The sequence below is a fragment of the Taurulus bubalis genome (assembly GCF_910589615.1).
Source record: "Taurulus bubalis genome assembly, chromosome: 4".
Classification (NCBI taxonomy): Eukaryota; Metazoa; Chordata; class Actinopteri; order Perciformes; family Cottidae; genus Taurulus; species Taurulus bubalis.
In genome coordinates, this window is record NC_136592.1 from 16,070,397 (window position 1) to 16,089,141 (window position 18,745).

Genomic DNA, 18,745 nt, shown 5'->3' on the forward strand with positions numbered 1-18,745 from the left:
AAACATAACCATTTTAGGTACATAACATTGAAGTGACCTTTTATATACCAGGGTTCAAAGTTCATTTGTGCTATTCCGTTTTATTTCTTATGAGGAACTTCTAATTATAATGTGTTGTAGTGACATCCAATATGCAGACACGTAAGGTCAAAACATCTGGCTGTTGCTATATGAAAATAATTGTACCACTTTCTTAAACCGACCTTCAAGTGTAATTTATTTAACTTAACAAGCTGTCGAAGAATAGGTTGCAAAGACAATTATCTCAGTTAATGTTGACGTTCTGGTCTTTTCCATTATTTTTTTTGTTATTATTATTATTATGTACAATATATTTAATTATTTATTCCTTTATTTTTTTAGTCCTTGAGGTACTTATCTTTAAGGGGACAGTCAATTACTTCCTTCCTACCAAAGGTCTCCATTTTGCGCATCTCTGAGTGTACTGTTTTTCATAATTTTTTGGCAAAAATGGCATGAAATGTCAGTTTTATTTGTATTACTTTGTCTTGTGTTCATTACAAAAAATGAGGGCCCTAAGCAACTGCTTATATTGCTTAATGGGTGAAAAGGAATGAGGCGGGGAGGGCTATCTTTGTCAGCGATTGGGAGGCAGCAGGAGAGCCTTTTCTTGTCCATGACTGTAAAAGCTCCCTGTCAGCACAGTGGGGTAATGGGGGTTAGCAGAGAGTGTGAGTATATACAAAAAAGTGTGAGTGTGTAAGTACAAGTGGTTGCATGTCCCAAGAGGTACAACAGAATAGCCGTGACCCCAGTGACCCTCAGGGAACATACATGTATGCATGCGCTCACAAAATCAAATAATGACTCTTTGGGAACTTGCATTGATAAGCAGTTAGAGCATGTAATATAAATGGATTCTGGCAGGATGTTTGGCAACAAAAAAAAACATCTCATAGGACAGGGAAACCAGCAACTCTGCAGAATCACCTGCTACGATACAAAGACAAATTTTAAGACAGATAATTAACAGATAATTAACACCCATTGAACATTGAACACCCAATTAACACCCATTGACACCCTGATGTTGCCATGTCTTCTTCCGTCACAGTGCCTCGTGCACAGGCCCACATTTATGTTAATGAATGCAACAGCAAAAACAAGCCAGACCTTTTTTTATACCTTTGGCCTCCCTGAGAGACACACACACACACACACACACACACACACACACACACACACACACACACACACACACACACACACACACACACACACACACACACACACACACACCTCAAAGTCACCTCTCTGCAGCTTTACTGTACACTCTTTTAGTCTACCCTGTGATGCCTACTGACAAATGACCTTCAAATAACACGCTCACATCCTGGTGTTTTATCATTTCGTGGACCTCCCTCTATTGACTAAACTGAGTCACTTGAATTGAACAGAGCCATTGTTGAGCCATGAGTTATGAGTAACACCTCGGATTATCCTGCAGTACTAGGCCAAAATATTTGCTTAAAAAAAAACAGAAAATGCGTTGTTTTTAGGCTATCCATTGTGAACCAATAAAGGTATAGGAGTGCAATGCTAAATCACATTAATGCATGAGTTGCATACAAATCCTATATTGCCATTAATCAGTCGTGGATCTATTAGTTCTGCTGCATTGTTTCTGTCCAGTTCTGCTCGACTATTGGATCTCCTTAAACTTGAGCTGATGGCTCAATCTGCAGTACCAGACTTCTTAGTCTTTGTCAAAGTACAAACGTGTACAATTCGTACATTTGTCTCCCTCTTACACATCCCTGTATCTTCACATTTTATTTCTCTGCCTTTTTCAATCTCTATCTTGACAAAAGTGAAGGACATACAGGGATGTTGTTGACTTAACGTAGCTAATGTCAGCTGAGGTTTAAGTGTTGTCCAGAGAGGCTCGCAGACTGCAGTCTGAGGTTGACTCGACAAATGTCAGTCATGTCGATCACAGTTAAAACCACAGAAAGCTCTTCTGAGTGCCTTTCTGAATGGCAGCTTATTCTTTCCGCTAAATGTTCAGATCTTGTTGTCCAAGGAGAAAACTGGATTTGTTTGCTCTGTGGCTGGATGACAAAGTCTAACTAGAGAAAGCTGCTCAAACACACACACACACACACACACACACACACACACACACACACACACACACACACACACACACACACACACACACACACACAAAGCTTTGGTATTTTGTCTTCTTTCCTTTCCTTTTGGTAGCGAGCAAAGAAGTCAATTTGTGCTCCGTGTAACCATGCTGCTTTGCCCTTCATGCAGTTGAGCTGAAGTGACTTTTAGCTTTTAATTCTTCGATAATTTCAGGACAACTGCATACAAAACGATGCAGGGGCTTGACAGAGCTGAAAAGACTGAAAGGATCAACTACTCCAGGCAGCCTTGAGTAACCTTTTAACTTTGCGCTCTAAGTCGGCTCTGACGGGGTAGTTGCCCCTGTATATACCCAGGAAGTGTGTATGTTCTCCTCAAGCTCTTTACGGGTTAATGGGTAGAGGGGAGGGGTCTCTCTGTGAGTGGCCCTGGATGTCACTTGTCACCTTACTGCTGTGTAATGCTGCTAATAAGCTCTAAATAACCTGAACTCGGAAATTTCCAATTACTGCTCCCAGCAAGAGCTTGAGCTTTTGATGAATGACAGCGAGCAAAAGCAGTTGGCCCTCCTGGAGAGAATCCACACATATTCATATACGAAGAAGTACATGCACTGCATCACCAACAGGCAGATGTCAAATACCGTTCACTCCCTCATGAGCTACAGCAGCAAGCTTTAATTCAGAAGAACATTTTCAAAGTTGGTAAAAAAAATTAAATAAAGTAGCATTGTTTGCGTGTTGAGTTTTGTGCAGATGGTCTCAAGTCATGCAGAAGAATTGGTCTTATCCCACTCCAAACCCTCTGCCTGCAGGAGGATTAGGCCACATTGTTGACGCTACTGAGGGGTGCATTTTTCTGTAGCACATCGAGCTAAACCCACACTTATCCACATATGCACATATTTATAGTGCGCAGACATACCTACACCCACAAACTGTATATACTCGTACAGGAATCACTGCAGTACACACACAAACACAAATTATACTGCATGTCTTCTAGTGATTTAAAGTTGCAGTTTTTGGCTCTTTGATATTATTATTAGACTTGCTTTGTATTCCTGTATCTGAGGCCAATTGTAGCACCTGATCAGACTGGATTATAAGTATATTATAAGTGTTTTCTTTGTGACTACAAAACATGTGCAGTATTATTCATTTATTCATATCTTGTCCTGCGAGCTGGAGTGCTAAACGAGTAATTAATATAAAAGTGTGTTGTGCTTTCACAATAAACACCTGTAAAACCGCCTGATTTGAAAACAGATTATGTTAATCTTTTGTTTAGACGGTCCAGGGTCAGTATAGTGAGCGCCTCGCCTCCATACTGTATCTGCAACATCAGTGTTTCTTATTTCTGTTATGTTTCTTTTATGTGTTAAGTGTTGCAGAGCTTCTGTTCAGTCTTTGGAACCTCTTCAGTTGCTGTGAGATCAAAGCCCAGCGGCAAATGGTGGCATTACGGTTTAATGGTTACAGACTGTAAAGACACTGTCTTCGACCCTGATGGGAAAAACATTTAAAAACGCTTTCTCGTATGAATCGGTTTGGTCAAACAGTCAGTTGTCCATCACAGTTTGGTTGTAATAATGCTAAAAACCCAGGCTGATTCATGAGACTCTCATTATTTCCAACTCTGACATTATTTGGCTAATCAAACAGTAACCATACCATGCTACACCCCACTTTGTCCCTGCCATGGCTGATCCTACAAGCTGGCTGCATCAGTCAGGAATGTCCACACCCCGACAGCTGTAGGGGAATCTGACTCATCCCTCTCTCTGTCCCCATCCTCCTGTCTCTTTAACAAACACGCCACTCCACCCTTTATCACCCTGCCTGTCCTCTTCACTTTATCCACTCTTGTTTGAGAGCTTTGGCAAGTTGGCTCTGCCTCCTCCTGCCATTTGAGTGTTAGTTTACCACTGATGAGTTCACCTCTGAGGGGACAAAAGGGATGCATTGTGATGGACAAATGGGCCAAAGAAAGAAAAAATCATTCTCCTTTGGGACACTCTTTATTGAGTCTTCTGTTCCCTGATGCATGTCTTTTGTCTGATAGGCACTGCCTGTTACGCTCCAGCTGTAGTCCTAGTCCCTGTTCAGTGCCTTATTGATGCAGCAGCCAGCACTCCCAAGCTCCTCTCCGTCAATGCACTTCTCTTCTGCTCCTCTTTCTGATGTGGCGGCAATCAAACCTAAAGGGCGGTCAGCCATTCAGAGCTACTTAAACTAAAGTGAGGAAAGATGAGTGCAATCTGAAAAATAACCCTCAACTTCTCAGACTGAATACATTTCTCCCAGGCTATAATTTAACCTTGATGCATGCAGGATATGAATTTATGAGCTCCTGGAGTTGTCATTACTCTCGTACCTCCCATGCTCCGGCCTGTATCTGTACATCACCATTTCACAATACATACAGTACATCCAAATGATGCGAACCAGTGGGCCAAGCAGTAATGAATGTCAAGGAGCAGATTACATGGCAATGTTTTATTGATAGGCTACTGGCCTGCACACATCATTGATTAAAGCAGCAGAGTGTGTAATCGCTACATGTTTAAGTAGGATCTCAGGAAATAATAAAGATGCTCTTTGTCAAATGTTAATTCTCCCTCAGGACGAGTTGTAAAAGGTGTGTGTGTGTGTGTGTGTGTGTGTGTGTGTGTGTGTGTGTGTTTGCGCGTGCGTGCGTGCGTGCGTGCGTGCGTGCGTGCGCGTTGAAAACACTCCTTGGCTGAGGCAAGTATATCAATAATTGCAGTAATCTAAGCATGAAGACACAAAAGCAGTGGATACATTTGTCTGCACTTTAAAGGAGGGAATAGCTCATCCTAGAATTATTTCTTAAGCGTGACTGAACCAAGTGTGTTGATTTGTGTGAAAAAGTCAGACAGAAGTTAACCAGAGAAATAAAGGAGAAAGAAACGTGGTGAGGTCTGGTCTTTCTCATTCCATTTCATGGTATTGTTTTTTCAACTGTCCTTTTTTTGCACCTTTAGTAATACAGTAATATGATGAGCTGGGGTTCACAAGTTGGAAGAATTTAGCGGTAGATTTCAATTTGAACCGCAGCTTTATTGTTAGCAACAGGCACACCATAAGCTCAGCAATAAACCCACCTTTGTATTCACTTTGAGAATGTCACCAACTGTCACACAGCATCACTATAATCTGACTGCATTTGCTCATATATGACTAAGTGTGTAACAGGTGAGATGTGAAAACAATGGCTATATTATTATGGAACACAATGAGGATTACATTAACACTATTTAAAATGGAGGCACACACATAACATGAGACTCAGCTTCATTAATCCTTTTCTACAGAGCATGCTGGGAGGCTTCCCTACACATTTAACCCCTGTAGTGCTCCAACAAGAGAGGTAAAAGGTGCCTATATTTTAATAGATAATAATATGATTAGAATCTGTCATCTTCAGGAGTGATGTTGGTAAATGGTTTAAGAACTGTTATCAAATCTAAGTCAGTGTATTGCAGTATATTTACTCTGAGGTTTGTGCTTCTTATTTATAAAAAAACACATTTTGTCTCTTTTGTGCATTGTTAAGTACATCTGTTTGCGGACGATTCCATTTCATCCTGTGATGCTTATTTTTTAACTAAACCTGCTTTCTGTCCTGTTTTAAATCTGTAGTCTCAAAGGAGCATAGTCATGGGCTGTTCTACAACCACAAGGTAGCCGGTTCGATCCCCAGCCTCCCCATAGTTTCCATGTCGAAGTGTCACTAAGTAAGACACTGAACCCTAAATTGCTCCCCGGGCGATTCACTAGGGGCAGCCAACTGCTCCCTAAAATACTAAAGATGGGTCAAATGCAGAGAATACATTTCCCCTCTGTGGGACTATTAAGGGATTATTTCTATTCCTATTCATGTCTGTCCTCAATGACCATCGCATTTTCAGGAGGTGGACAGAGGGAAATTAAGTAACTAGAATACATTTCTTAAATTTCAACAAACGTGCTTTACAAATCTTTGTACTATACACAATCAATGATATCAAATTGTTGTACCATTTTATGTGTGTGTACGTGTCCATGCACACCTAATTGCTTACAGTCATAAAGGAACATATTTTATGTGAAAAAGGAAACGCTTAGCTACTGCAAAAAAAAAAAAGACACAGTTTCTAACTCAAAAGTCAACATTTACTGTGGCACCCATATAGATAACCGGGAAGATTGCGAGTCCTTACTGCAGCGGCACAGGTTCTAGTCCGGCCCAGAGCCCATTGCTGCAGGCCATCCCCTGTTTCTTTCGCGTGTTTTCTGCCCGTCTCACTATGAAACAAAGCAGAAATGCCCCCCCCCTCACCCCCCCCCAAAAAAAAAAATTAAAACAAAACTCAACATTTTCCTTGACAAACGTTCAAATATAAAAAGGAGTTTAAAGATGAATGCCAGTGTGGCTCTTCACCAGAATTGTTGCTAACTTTAAAGTAAAATATACTCAGTGACTTGTTCAGGTTCGGCCCATACTCAGTTTCTGTTGTCTGTTGAATACCGTGACTTAAACCTGCTCCATGTATATGTTACAGACATATTAATAGTATCGTGTTGAGACAACCTTATTATCAGTTATATCATGTTTGTGGCATGTTTTTTTTCCATCTCTGGAGATGTGGTTACTTTCAGACGAGCTGAAATTCTGCCATTATTTGTACCATAACATGCATATATTGTGTCAACTTGCTCCATTCCGATAACTACTCAATGAAATGTTGACAATGTTGTGAATTGATTGGAAAAGAAGTGCAGGAGAAAAGACTACAACAGTGAATATCTATCACCAAAGATGTACCACAATTGAGAAAACAAGAATCTCACATAAAATGTCACTTTGTCAAGGCTCTAAGTCAATTGAACTAAATATCTTATAATGCATCACACACACACACACACACACACACACACACACACACACACACACACACACACACACATACACACATACACACATACACACACACGCGCACACACACACACACACACACACACACACACACACACCGAGGCTGAGATGATTTATAGCCAGCCGTGTCTAATGGATTGCTTTGGCACTTGAGAAATTATGAAAAGAAATTAATTAGCCTTAAGTGACCCTGCTGTCTCTATCTCTCTCTCTCACACTCACACTCTCTCTCTCTCTCACACACACACACACACACACACACACACACACACACACACACACACACACACACACACACACACACACACACACACACACACACACACACAGTGACCCAGTCACTTGGCTGCTCACTTTGAATGTAATTACAGTCAAATTGGTTTGTGCTAACCTGTCACAGATTTAGCTTCACTAAACAATATGAAAATACTGGTCAACTAAATGAAGAAAGAATTTTTATTCTTCAAAATTCAGTGGTTAAATAATAAAAAAACATGATGTGTATGATCTCTACTGTTTAAATGTGCATATTGTATTATTTATTATTCACTCATGTTTAAGAGAACATTGTGGAGTTCATTTTCATTGCCATACCTTCAGTGTCTGTTTTTGTTTATGAAACTTTTTTCTCTTTTTGCAGAAGAGATATTGTATCTCAATGGGGCCTTTCTGGTTAAATATAGGATTAAATAATACATATGTGTGTATATATAGTAATATATTGTTATTCATTGTTATTTACTACATTTCAAGTGTTTATGATAAAGTAATAGTGACCAACCATAACAACAAGTAGAATTTAGATATGAAGAAATATTTTATAAATATATGCAGTCGAATGCATGTAATAACAACAGACAGGACAAGACAAATGCAAATTAAAAAAAAGAAAGCTAAAGTATATTTTTTTAAAGATAGAACAATTGATAATCACCCTGTCCAACGCAGTGCCCTAAACACGCTGACACAATGTACAATGACGAAGGTAAACCAGTGAATGTCAATGCAAGAAAAACAAGCAGAGAAAGAGCAGAAGCATGTTTCCCCTTCAGTGAGGACTTCGGTGAATAGCAGTTATTTTCTTTCTCTCTTCTGGCTGAATTCACTTGAAGAGCAGAATGCTCAGCTCAGCAGAGGACCATGGAGTTCTTGTTTTCTTGTCCTTCTGCCTTTCTGTGTGTACTTTTTACTTTTGTGTCCCAAAATGCAAAAGAATCAAGACCCACAATGAGCTAATAAAATATGTAGCCTTCCTCTATTTAAAAATAGAATACCAGAGGGCAGTCTTTAAATTAGATTTAAAATTGTGTTTTGTATTTTTGGTGAGTGTGAAGCTCAGACATGATCACTGAATTATTTTGTGGTTTCCTCCCTCCTGAGCTCTGAAAACCAGCTGGTATGAGACAGAATAGAGCCCATGAGAACAACACTGAGGAGACGAGATATTGGTTCACTCCAAAATAAGTCTTCACTTTAGATCTGGAGATCTGGGTGTAATTCTGAATGTGGAGAAGTATTTGGTTTAGTCCCCTGCTGTTTATCCTGACATACACTCTCTCTTCTTTGAGATGAGCAGCATGACGACAACCAGGAGAATCACTGCCTCCCTGAGTGACAGATAAACAGATGGCAAGGACCTTGGGTTTGTTATTTTCCCAAAATATTTTTTACCAATATATTATCTAAACATGGGCTGTCACTTGGCTGTGAATATATGGTAACAAGTCACTCTAAAATATGGCAGAGATCTCTTGGTGCAAATTACATACATTACATTACATACAAAGGTTTCTTCCCTTTTCCCCTCCGTTAAAGGTTTTTTTGGGGAGAGTTTTTCTGTGCTAATGTGAGGTCCTGGGACAGAGGATGTGTATTTGTGTCTAGATTGTAAAGCCCTCTGAGGCAAATTTTTGATTTTGGGCTATACAAAATAAGTTGCATTAAATTGACTGTAAAAGGGTTAAAGTTGTAAAACAAAAACACGGACAACTCCCAGACCAACATTGTGGTAGCGACCTGTCAATCACAAGATAGCCACGCACTAAAGCACACTTGCTATGTATTTTACTCTAAATTGGACCATAATCTACTAAAGTAACATCATACTGTATTGAAGATGACTTGAAACTAGCAATTGAGACCATAAACTCATGTTTACAGTTTTTACGGAGGTAATAAATTAAGTGAGAAGATTGCTGCCTGAGTTTAAGTCAGTTTTGATGTACTGATTGAATAATCTTAAATGCAATAACGGTATACATAAATCTTGTTTTTACAATGTACATAATGATTTATCTGGCAAGCTCTTAAATTGAAGTGCAAGAATAAATTAAAGATAAATGGAAAGAGTGAGATCATGCAGTTCAAACAAAGAGAAAGTATGAAATGAAAGAATGGCAAAGACAGATTGAGGGGGTGAGTCAGTCAGAGAGACAGAGGGAGGGAGAAAACATGGAGGGATTATTAGGGACTGTGTGTGCGGATTAGGGAGGAATGCTGAGGTCTGACACACCAGAATGTGATCTCGCTCTGGCTTAGTGTCACTTTTCTGTCCTCCACTTCCTCTGGTCTGTTATGCAGGTACACTCAGCTTCCAGCCCATTTCATTTCTCTCGTGTTACATCACTCACCTGCCTCACTGCTTGCCTCACCTCACCAAGCGCACACATCAGATGAGATGTTCAGTGGGTGGTACAGTTGGCACACCAGACATTTCTATGGATTTTCTATCTTGGATGCTGCAGCAAAACAAATCCAATGTCTTTTTCTAGCTGGCTGGAGATCACAAACACTGCATTCTTTCCAGATGAAGTGATTGTACCGTATAAATCTGTTGAGGCTCACGTACATTTACACACTGATATACCAAAGAAGCTTGCTGTTTGTTAAGTGAAATGTGTGTGATCGCCCCAGTAAAAGCGCATGGTGTATTTTTGACAAATACTTTACTAACCACCTCCACCATCTCTTTCTCCACCTGCAGATCTGAGTTTGACTTGGACTATGACAGCTACCACGAGGACTACAATGACAGGTAATGTCAGAAAGCCACGCATGGCAGCTCACACACCTTATTGCTTGTCTGCGTGTCACAGGAGGCTAAAGGAAGAGGCTGAAGTGGATTTTTCATCCTTGCTGTCGCCAATAGTCTCCACTCCCCGTCACTGTCAGCCACACAGCCGTCCATCATCTTGTCTTTGCTTACCATGTTGGCTGTTACTACTCAACAGCCAGGAGCTCACTCGTGACACACAGACACGCAAGTGCACACTTTCTTGTGGATTTGTGATTTGTAATTTTTGTGATTTGTAACTCGAGCTGAATCTCAAATTACTCTGTGTTTAGCAAACTTAGTCATATCGTTTGCTTAAGATGCATCCATGTAACGTTACAGATGTTGCCTTGAACTTTAAAGGCAATACATTCAGAGTGTATAGCAGCACATAGCTCTAAATCACATTATACCGATATTTAATTCTTATTAATAACACACATATGATGGTACAGTTATGATGAAAGACTCACTCTACTTCCACCTCCTTACATTTGTAATTCACTTGCCAAAAAAGAAACACAACTAACAGTAAGCAAAGTTGACAATGAATTTGATGACATTATTCTTTTTTTCTTTTTTCTTTATCTATATATATATTGCGATAAAATTATTATCGTGAATTATTTTGGTCATTATCATTGTGTTGTGAAAATCTGATATTGTGACAGCTCTTGTAGCTTACATAGTATATTGGCATAGCGGTTACTAGTATCTTCTATCAATATAAATGATCTTATGATCTCTTTGTTCATTTCACATCAGTGTTCCTCATAAAAGTGAAAGCTAATGACTATTATATTGCAAAATCTTCAAGTTGAAACATTATTGGTACATCCCGATTTTTTTTTTTTACCATTTACCTGTGTCCCTGTGTAGTGAAAAACTGCTTTTATTTCATACACTTTAAACCAAATTGACGGCATAAGAAAGAAGTAGTCTGGAACCAAAATAAAATCTTCATCGGAAGACTAAGAAAGCTAAACTCCTTCACTTTTGATTCACTATATTATTACAAAAACTTATAGTCTGTGAATTATTGAGACAAAAACATAATTGAAAATCACTGCCAAACATGAACAGGTCACTTAAGATTCCGTTAAAGTACATTTGCAGTTCCCACCAGCTGCCAGAACAGATTGACAACAACCACTCAATAAAAACACTCAAACTGAGCATATTGTTTGGGACGTGTGTTAGTTTGCAGTGTGCGTTTACCTTTTTATTTTACTGCAGAACACACTCTTGTGCAGTGTGCAGTTAATTGCATTGGTTGCTGAGCTACACTCTGTATTATGAGTAACTCTGTATTATTGGTCCACCACTGAAATGGTGCAGGGGCCTTCCTACACCCCCAGGCCTCAATCATAAACACTCTACTCAGCACATCTGAATAAAAGCCGGCAGTCACATAATATATACACACACACACACACACACAGAATACACACCTCATTCCAGAGCCTTTCTCACACATATCGATGCTCTGTTCCTCCGAGTATTAACTGTCATCTTTTCTTTGTTTTTGTTTTTTGCATTTGTTTTGCCCTGCTCTGCATTTTGCCGTCTATGCTCAGGGCGAACACTCACAACTGATTTTCAATTTGTTTTAAACAGAGTGCATTATTATTCACCATGCTGTTGAGTATAGCACTATTGACAGCTGTGTGTGGAAGCGTATTTGTTTATACTTATGTGTGCACATGTGTATGCCTCTGCGTGTGTGTGTGTGTGTGTGTGTGTGTGTGTGTGTGTGTGTGTGTGTGTGTGTGTGTGTGTGTGTGTGTGTGTGTGTGTGTGCGTGCGTGTGTGTGTGTGTGTGTGTGTGTGTTTTGAGTCTGTGTTTGTTTGTTTTGTAGAACATCATTATGTGGGAAAGAGCGAAATTACTTTTTTTTGTCCACTGTCCTCTTGTGCGAACACGATAGAAAAGTGTCTTTCAACACACAGATAACAGCTTCAGCTGACAAAGCTGCTTTCCTTGTAGGGTCTAATCCATAGAGACAAACACCTCTCTCTCTCTCTCTCTCTCTCTCTCTCTCTCTCTCTCTCTCTCTCTCTCTCTCTCTCTCTCTCACACTTACACACCTTTCTATAATCCTCACTCGTCCACAGACTGTCATTGTCTAAGCTTCCATTCTCTGAGATGACACTTCAAAGCCGGTGTAACAACACATTGTCTATCTGCTCCTGCAAACTGCTTTAAAGGACTTTAAACTCCCATAAGTCTTTGGTCTTTGTGTCTCTCAGCACGGACAATGCTCAAAGCCTCTAATCTCACACACTTATGGTGGCCTAATACACTTTATCCATACGTGACATTTTGATGCGTGTGAGTCTGTTTGCATACTGTGGATGTGAGAAGAACATAGAAATCTCAGTATCAAGTAGAGAGGCTTTGGAGAATATAACAGGTGAAAGAGAAAAATAGAGAAAACTTTTCAGGGGGTCGGGCTAACTGGCTATCAGCTCAATCAGTATTGGTATAGAATCAAGATTGAGTTGATCAGAATTATCACGGTTTTGCTACCTGCAGGTCTGAAAATCACTCGGTTCAGATCTATCAGGAAAGAAAGTCGGGGATTTAATTTTCTACGGTCTTGACAATTTTATTTTTTTCCTGCCCTAGACACTAACATTAGTCATAACTTTTTTTGTGTGGTTGTGGGCTGTCAGGAGACGTTATACACTGTGCGTGCAGGAGTCTGTTCAATAAAGTTTTGTGCCGTTTCAGCTAACACCATCAGACCTAAAGCAAACACTGTCACTACTGTTCACTACAGTATCTGGGAAGCTCATCATCTCATAATGGGCAAGTGTCAATTTTAGCAAAAAAGAATCTTAATTAATAGTTTTTTAATTGGTTTATGCATTCATCAATATTCTGCCACTTATCTTGACCCAAGCCATGCTAATTGAATATTATAACTACTGAGAAGTCCTGAAAATAATGATATAAATGTCAATGAATTCCTGTTTAATAGATAATTGTAGGCCTAATTGTCCCACATCATCATTTGACCGGCGGTATGACCATGAAAAAAGGCATTACATTTAATTATGTGGTACTAGTTTAGTATGGTTTTTAAAAGTTTTTTTCTTTAGTTTGGTGAACACAGTAAACACCCTGGCTATCCTTTTTAATTGTTCTTTGAGCCAACTCTCTCTCTCATTGCTACAACATAACAGCAACATAATCATCTATAGACTTGATTGGCCTTCTCACGCTTCCTTTGCTCATTCCTGATAGGTTGGTTGGTGTTCAGCCTGCAGCAATGTGGTTGTTGTGTGCATGAGTGTTTCGGTCAAATCATTTTCTGCTTCAGTCACAACATCACCTCTATTTCTACTGAAACATACACAAGCACACATGCACAAACAACACACAGTGTGATTTCTGTAAGCGTTATAGAGTGTGACTGTGATACTCCTCATGTCACCAGCACTACTAGCCTGGCAGCAAGCTATTGATTGGCCCTGACAGAACCAATTGCATTCAGTGACAGTTAGAGCCATGGAGCTGTCCACACGGGGACAGAAAACAGGTAGAAAGTAAAAGACAAAAGAATATACATATCCATATTGCTTGAACAGGTGGTTTTCATAAGTGCCACATATTTCCTTTCATATCTCTTTTTCCAGCTTGTATCCCCCTCATGTGTGATTTTGGGCTGGTCTTGAATTATTTCAACATTAGTGCCAATACAATGCCTGTTAAGTTTTGATAAATATTTTAAGGGAACATAAACATGTTTTTCTAAAATACTCTTTCTTTTTAATTTAAGTAGAGCCAAAGTTCCCATATTTAGGTGATGCCTAAACACAAGCAGCCATGTCTGAGTAAAATACAGTTTGCCATTTTATGCTTGTGAGCAGGCTCTCTTTCTCGCTGATCTTAAACAAAAACCTAGATTTCATTAAATCACAGCACACCTTCCCACTAATTCAGCAAAATGGCTGCATGCACATAGCTAAAGACAAGTTGTTTTAAAATTGTATCTACTGAACTTTTAGGGTGTATGACTACCAGCGTGTGCCGGCCTCCCTGTCTCCTCTGCCACTGGGACCTAGTCTGGCCAAGCAATCCCGTTCTTCCTCCTCTGGGAACAGACGCATTCGAGACAGAACCCACTCCAAAAGCTCCAGAGCCCACTCCACTAGTTCATCTACAGCCAAGTGTGAGTAACATGAATGGACTGAAGTCAAAAAAAGATTGCATTAGATGATGCAGATTTACAGTGTTTGACTAAAACGCTGGGAAGGGGAATGCCTCTTTACATGAAAAATGAAATGATGAGTATAAACCTCATTAGATCTTTTGCCTCTCATCCTTTCAGTACAACGCCACCACAGACAAAATATGCTGTGTTTACTGAAGTCACAACGCACAATCTCTAGGTATTAAAGTTCAAACATTTTTTTAACCCTTTTTTCTGTGACGCTTCTTTGAAGAGAGAAACGATGAAGTGGGGAAAATTAGCTGTATTCAAAACCACGGCTGCATGACTCAATCCTGCGAATCCGAAACTAAAATCAATTCTGCACATGCTGATCAAAGTTAAATGCCAACATACACTTTTTTGATGTCAGATACCGAAATTGGTTTACTTTGCATGCACTTTTCTTCGTTCATTGTCACATTTTAGTTGTTATCTAGCAGTTATGGTTAGATATTTTGAGGAATTTGCTTATTTGCTTTCTTGCAGACAGTTAGATAAGATGGTTGATACTTGTCTGGTATCCATCTTCAAATACGTGCATTTACCAATATGTCTAACTAATCCCTAAAGATATTTTCAGGTTGTGTAATAACTTTCTCCTGTCCTTTACATTCTTACTGTCTTCATCCCTGCAGTGGGAATGGAGGAGTTGCAGGTGATTAAAAAGGAGCTGACTCTGATAAAGACACAGATCGATGGACTGCTCGACAGTCTTGACAAAATGGACACACAGAGGAATGACCACAAAGGTGAGACATTCATTCACACTGTGGACAGTGGAGGCAGGGAGGTGCGAGATCAACTGATAGATAATCATTTGCACATCAAAAACATTTTAGGTGGACTCTGGCAATATGCCACCAGATTTCTGCTTGATTAGCTCCACCAGACACAACCCCAATCAAAATGATTCAGGATCGGTTTTCCCAGGGGAAACTGGGAAATGGGCATGTACTGCAGAGCCACTCCTATTTTACCTGACAAATCAATTATTTATAAAAAAAATAAATAAAAGTTGAAGCAAGGCCGATTTCTATACTGGAGTGTGTTGTCTGGATTTATGGCTGTGAGCAAATTATTGAACATGCTGAACAAATAGTGTGATTGAAGGAACTGACTGATAAAGCTTCAGAAAACAGACAAATATCAAGAAAAGCAAATCATTGTGCATGGAGGGAAGAGCTGCTGCTGCCCTCCTGTGGACATTTGAACACAAGACTGCTACTGCGTCTGCCAACAACAGCTACGGCTCAGAGAAGGAACAGGACAAGGCTTTATTATCCTTCCTAAAGAAATTGGTTCTACTGGAATCTTAATAAAACTCATCATAAAGTCAAACATAGTGCAAACCACTATCCTTTAGTAGCTGCCACACTCACATGTCCTTGTTAAAAAACTATCTTTAACCTTTAATCTAAAACCGGACAGGCAGCTGAATCCATAGAAAGATGGATTTAGGTAACCAGATATTTTTACTAGTAGTTAAATGGCATTCATTCACAGACCAATAGCACCTATGTGGTTGCAATAGTGTAAGTGATGCCTGCTAGGTAGTTTCACTTTCATTTTCACCACTATACAGCCTATATGTGTTTACAGACAAATGGGAAACGACTGTCAATCAAAGCTCCGCTTTAGTAAAGGAAGAGATACGTGACAAGATGAGGAGACACAAATAAAATAGAAATAGAAAAGGGGATGGAAAAAATTAGAGAGGAAGAGCAGTACTGGGCATTGTGCCCAGTATATAATTAGCATTATTTCCCTGTGTTGTTCACGAATAACACAAAAAGGTTCACCTGATCCAAACTATGTCACTATCACAGAAATATAGATGTTTTTTGGTTTATACAGTGGAACCTATAGACTCAATTTAACAACACAAACACCTAGCATAATAACACTGTAATAGTATAGTATTATTGTATGAATATATTATTGCAAAACCAATAATTCAAATCCAAACTCTGTATTTTCAGATTATTATGTGTATCATTTATTGCAACGTCTAACCAGATTCTCATGACTCCAAAGCTCCGTAAGAGCTCAGTTTTCGGACATTCATATTTCTCAAACCCTGCGTCTGCCATGAACATCCATAACAATTAAAAAAAAACATAACAAAGCAAAGATATTCCTTGAAAAACAAAAATCTAAATAGGACTGAGATCAATCTGGTCATCTTCATTATTGACACAATTGTTTCATGTTGTTTTACATTATTTATAATGGCAATATTGTAGCATTAAATCAATCCACTCTTCAGCTGAATGTTAATGGGCTTTTAAGAAGGATCGCTACAGTTAACTAATTGGTTAGAAAGTGTAACCATTTCTCTGTTTTCTCAATTTCCAAAACTTTTTCTATTCAACAATACAATTGCACAGGGTGTGATTTTTAGTGTTCCTACATATGTTTTTAGCTCTCTTTCACCACAAGGTAGCCACATTTCTTCCCATTTCTGTGTATGTTATGATCATAAGTATATTAGTGAAATACATTTTAAAAAATCAGCTACTTTATGATGTTCGGAGTCTGAGACATGTTTCACCCAGCTTCAGTACCTTGGCCTGGTCTGTGGACCGTTGTTGTTATCCAGGTATACAGGTCCACACAGGTCACTGGTCTCTCTGTGACCAGGAGGACTTTCTGCATGGTCCAGATCCAGTCTATTAATAACACAGACGCCGGTCAACCTCCTGCTCTCAACATGAGGAGCGCCTCAATGGAGCGCATTTGTGTCCTCCCATTTAAGACCTGGAGGAAACAATATACAGAACAAAATGAGTGTTTTAATGAATGTGGTTGTGTTTTCCTCATCAACAAAAAAGTAACTAGAAATGGAAAAAAGGTCAACAATGGTTTGAACAGTTGATGCTGAGACATCCAATCAAATTACTCACATTGTTCGAATCTTCACACCAACTTTGGGTAACACCAGTATGTTGGTTAGTGCAGGCAGCGATCACTGTCTTTATGTGTGATGTGAGAATACATACATAACATTTACGGGTAAATTAACAGTTTTTCTTTTCCCAGCGTACACTGATCCAAATCCTCTTTCTCCGAGCTTTTTAAACTGCAGGTACTTGTCCTCAAATCTGGCTACATACACAAACACAAACAGAGATTCATGTTTCACAATATCTGTGAGGAACATATTTCCTCAACCTCTCTATGTTTAAACTAAATCTGGACAATATGGTTGAAACCAAAGGTTGTTAACTCGAGGGATAGACTGTTCTTCAGCATTATAGCCGACAATATTTTGCATGTGTAAATCCCCCAAACATTTGTTTGCAGTTTGCTTTAAATCACACACAACTATTTTCACATTTTAGGAAATACAATAATTTGATTTTCTGATGAGAGTTAGAGGCAAAGATTGATACCACTCTGATGTCTATATTGTAAATATGAAGTTACCACCATTGTTGGTGTTTTTTGGGTGTCTCATTGATTTTAATCTGTACAAAAAGTGTAAAAAAAAGTTTTAGAGTTATATGCTAGACTATTCTTGGGCCGAGCGATAGCCAGGAGTGGTAGATTTGCTAATCTGGTAGATATCTAATTTTATTTCACACGATCAGTTTACGTCTGTGGACCTGCTCCCATCCGTCCACCACACCTAGTGGGTTCACCAATGTTGGATTCAGTGTAGCCACCTCTCCTTTTCTTACTAATTAGCGCACTTTCAGTGCTGGCCTTTCTCTTGGTGCCACTGGCACCTCACTGGGTTCGCAGGTGTCGGCATTGTTGCTGCAAACCCTCTGCTTTCTTTGGGGATCTCACTGTCTGTGCAGGACTTTATTTTGGTACCGTTGGTTAAAGTGGGTTCACTGGCACCCCTCTGCCATTTTCTGAAAGTAACTTGGATACACCGATTTGCTCATCTGATCGCCGGCATTGCTTGTGTGCGTGTTTGTGTGTGTGTGTGTGTGTGGTGAGGTGAGGACTTAGGCTGTCTGTGAAGCAAGGGCTGGAAAAAGTTTTCTAGCATGTAGGGTAACTTATATGGCACAGCATCACGTCTTCTCTATTTTAAGGGCACCCAGATGGCACGTTATCATGTCTTCTCCACTGGAGGGGCATCCTAGAGGGCAATTTATCTTTGTATATCTAGGGGCATTCAAGAGTGCACTTTATCATGTTTTATCTATGACAGTGGCAATTAAGAGGACACTTTTGCGGCGTTATTTTGAACATAGTGGCATCAAGGGAGTCCACCCCTGCCGGCAAGTCACGATCAGGCTGAATATACAAATAGACTGTGTATGAAAAAGAAAATGTGTCTTGGCTACTGCAATTGTAAGAGATCACGTTCAGCACAGTGTATGTGTTTGTTATACCTTCTTTGACTGACCTTAGCCGATGGATAGCTCTATTATTCATATTTATCACAGGCTCTACTTGA

General features: G+C 39.5%; 1 protein-coding gene across 1 annotated transcript in view; it reads left to right on the forward strand.

Annotated features, from left to right (window-relative positions):
- The window catches only part of LOC306735969 (heterogeneous nuclear ribonucleoprotein C-like), a gene marked incomplete at both ends in the record, with an annotated part of 31,228 nt that overhangs the window by 11,632 nt on the left and 851 nt on the right, over positions 1–18,745 (forward strand). The window contains 3 exons of the mRNA XM_079217542.1: positions 10,043–10,093; positions 14,126–14,289; positions 14,967–15,080. Coding sequence (XP_079073668.1) covers positions 10,043–10,093; positions 14,126–14,289; positions 14,967–15,080 — 329 coding nt within the window. The remainder of the gene's footprint in view (positions 1–10,042; positions 10,094–14,125; positions 14,290–14,966; positions 15,081–18,745) is intronic.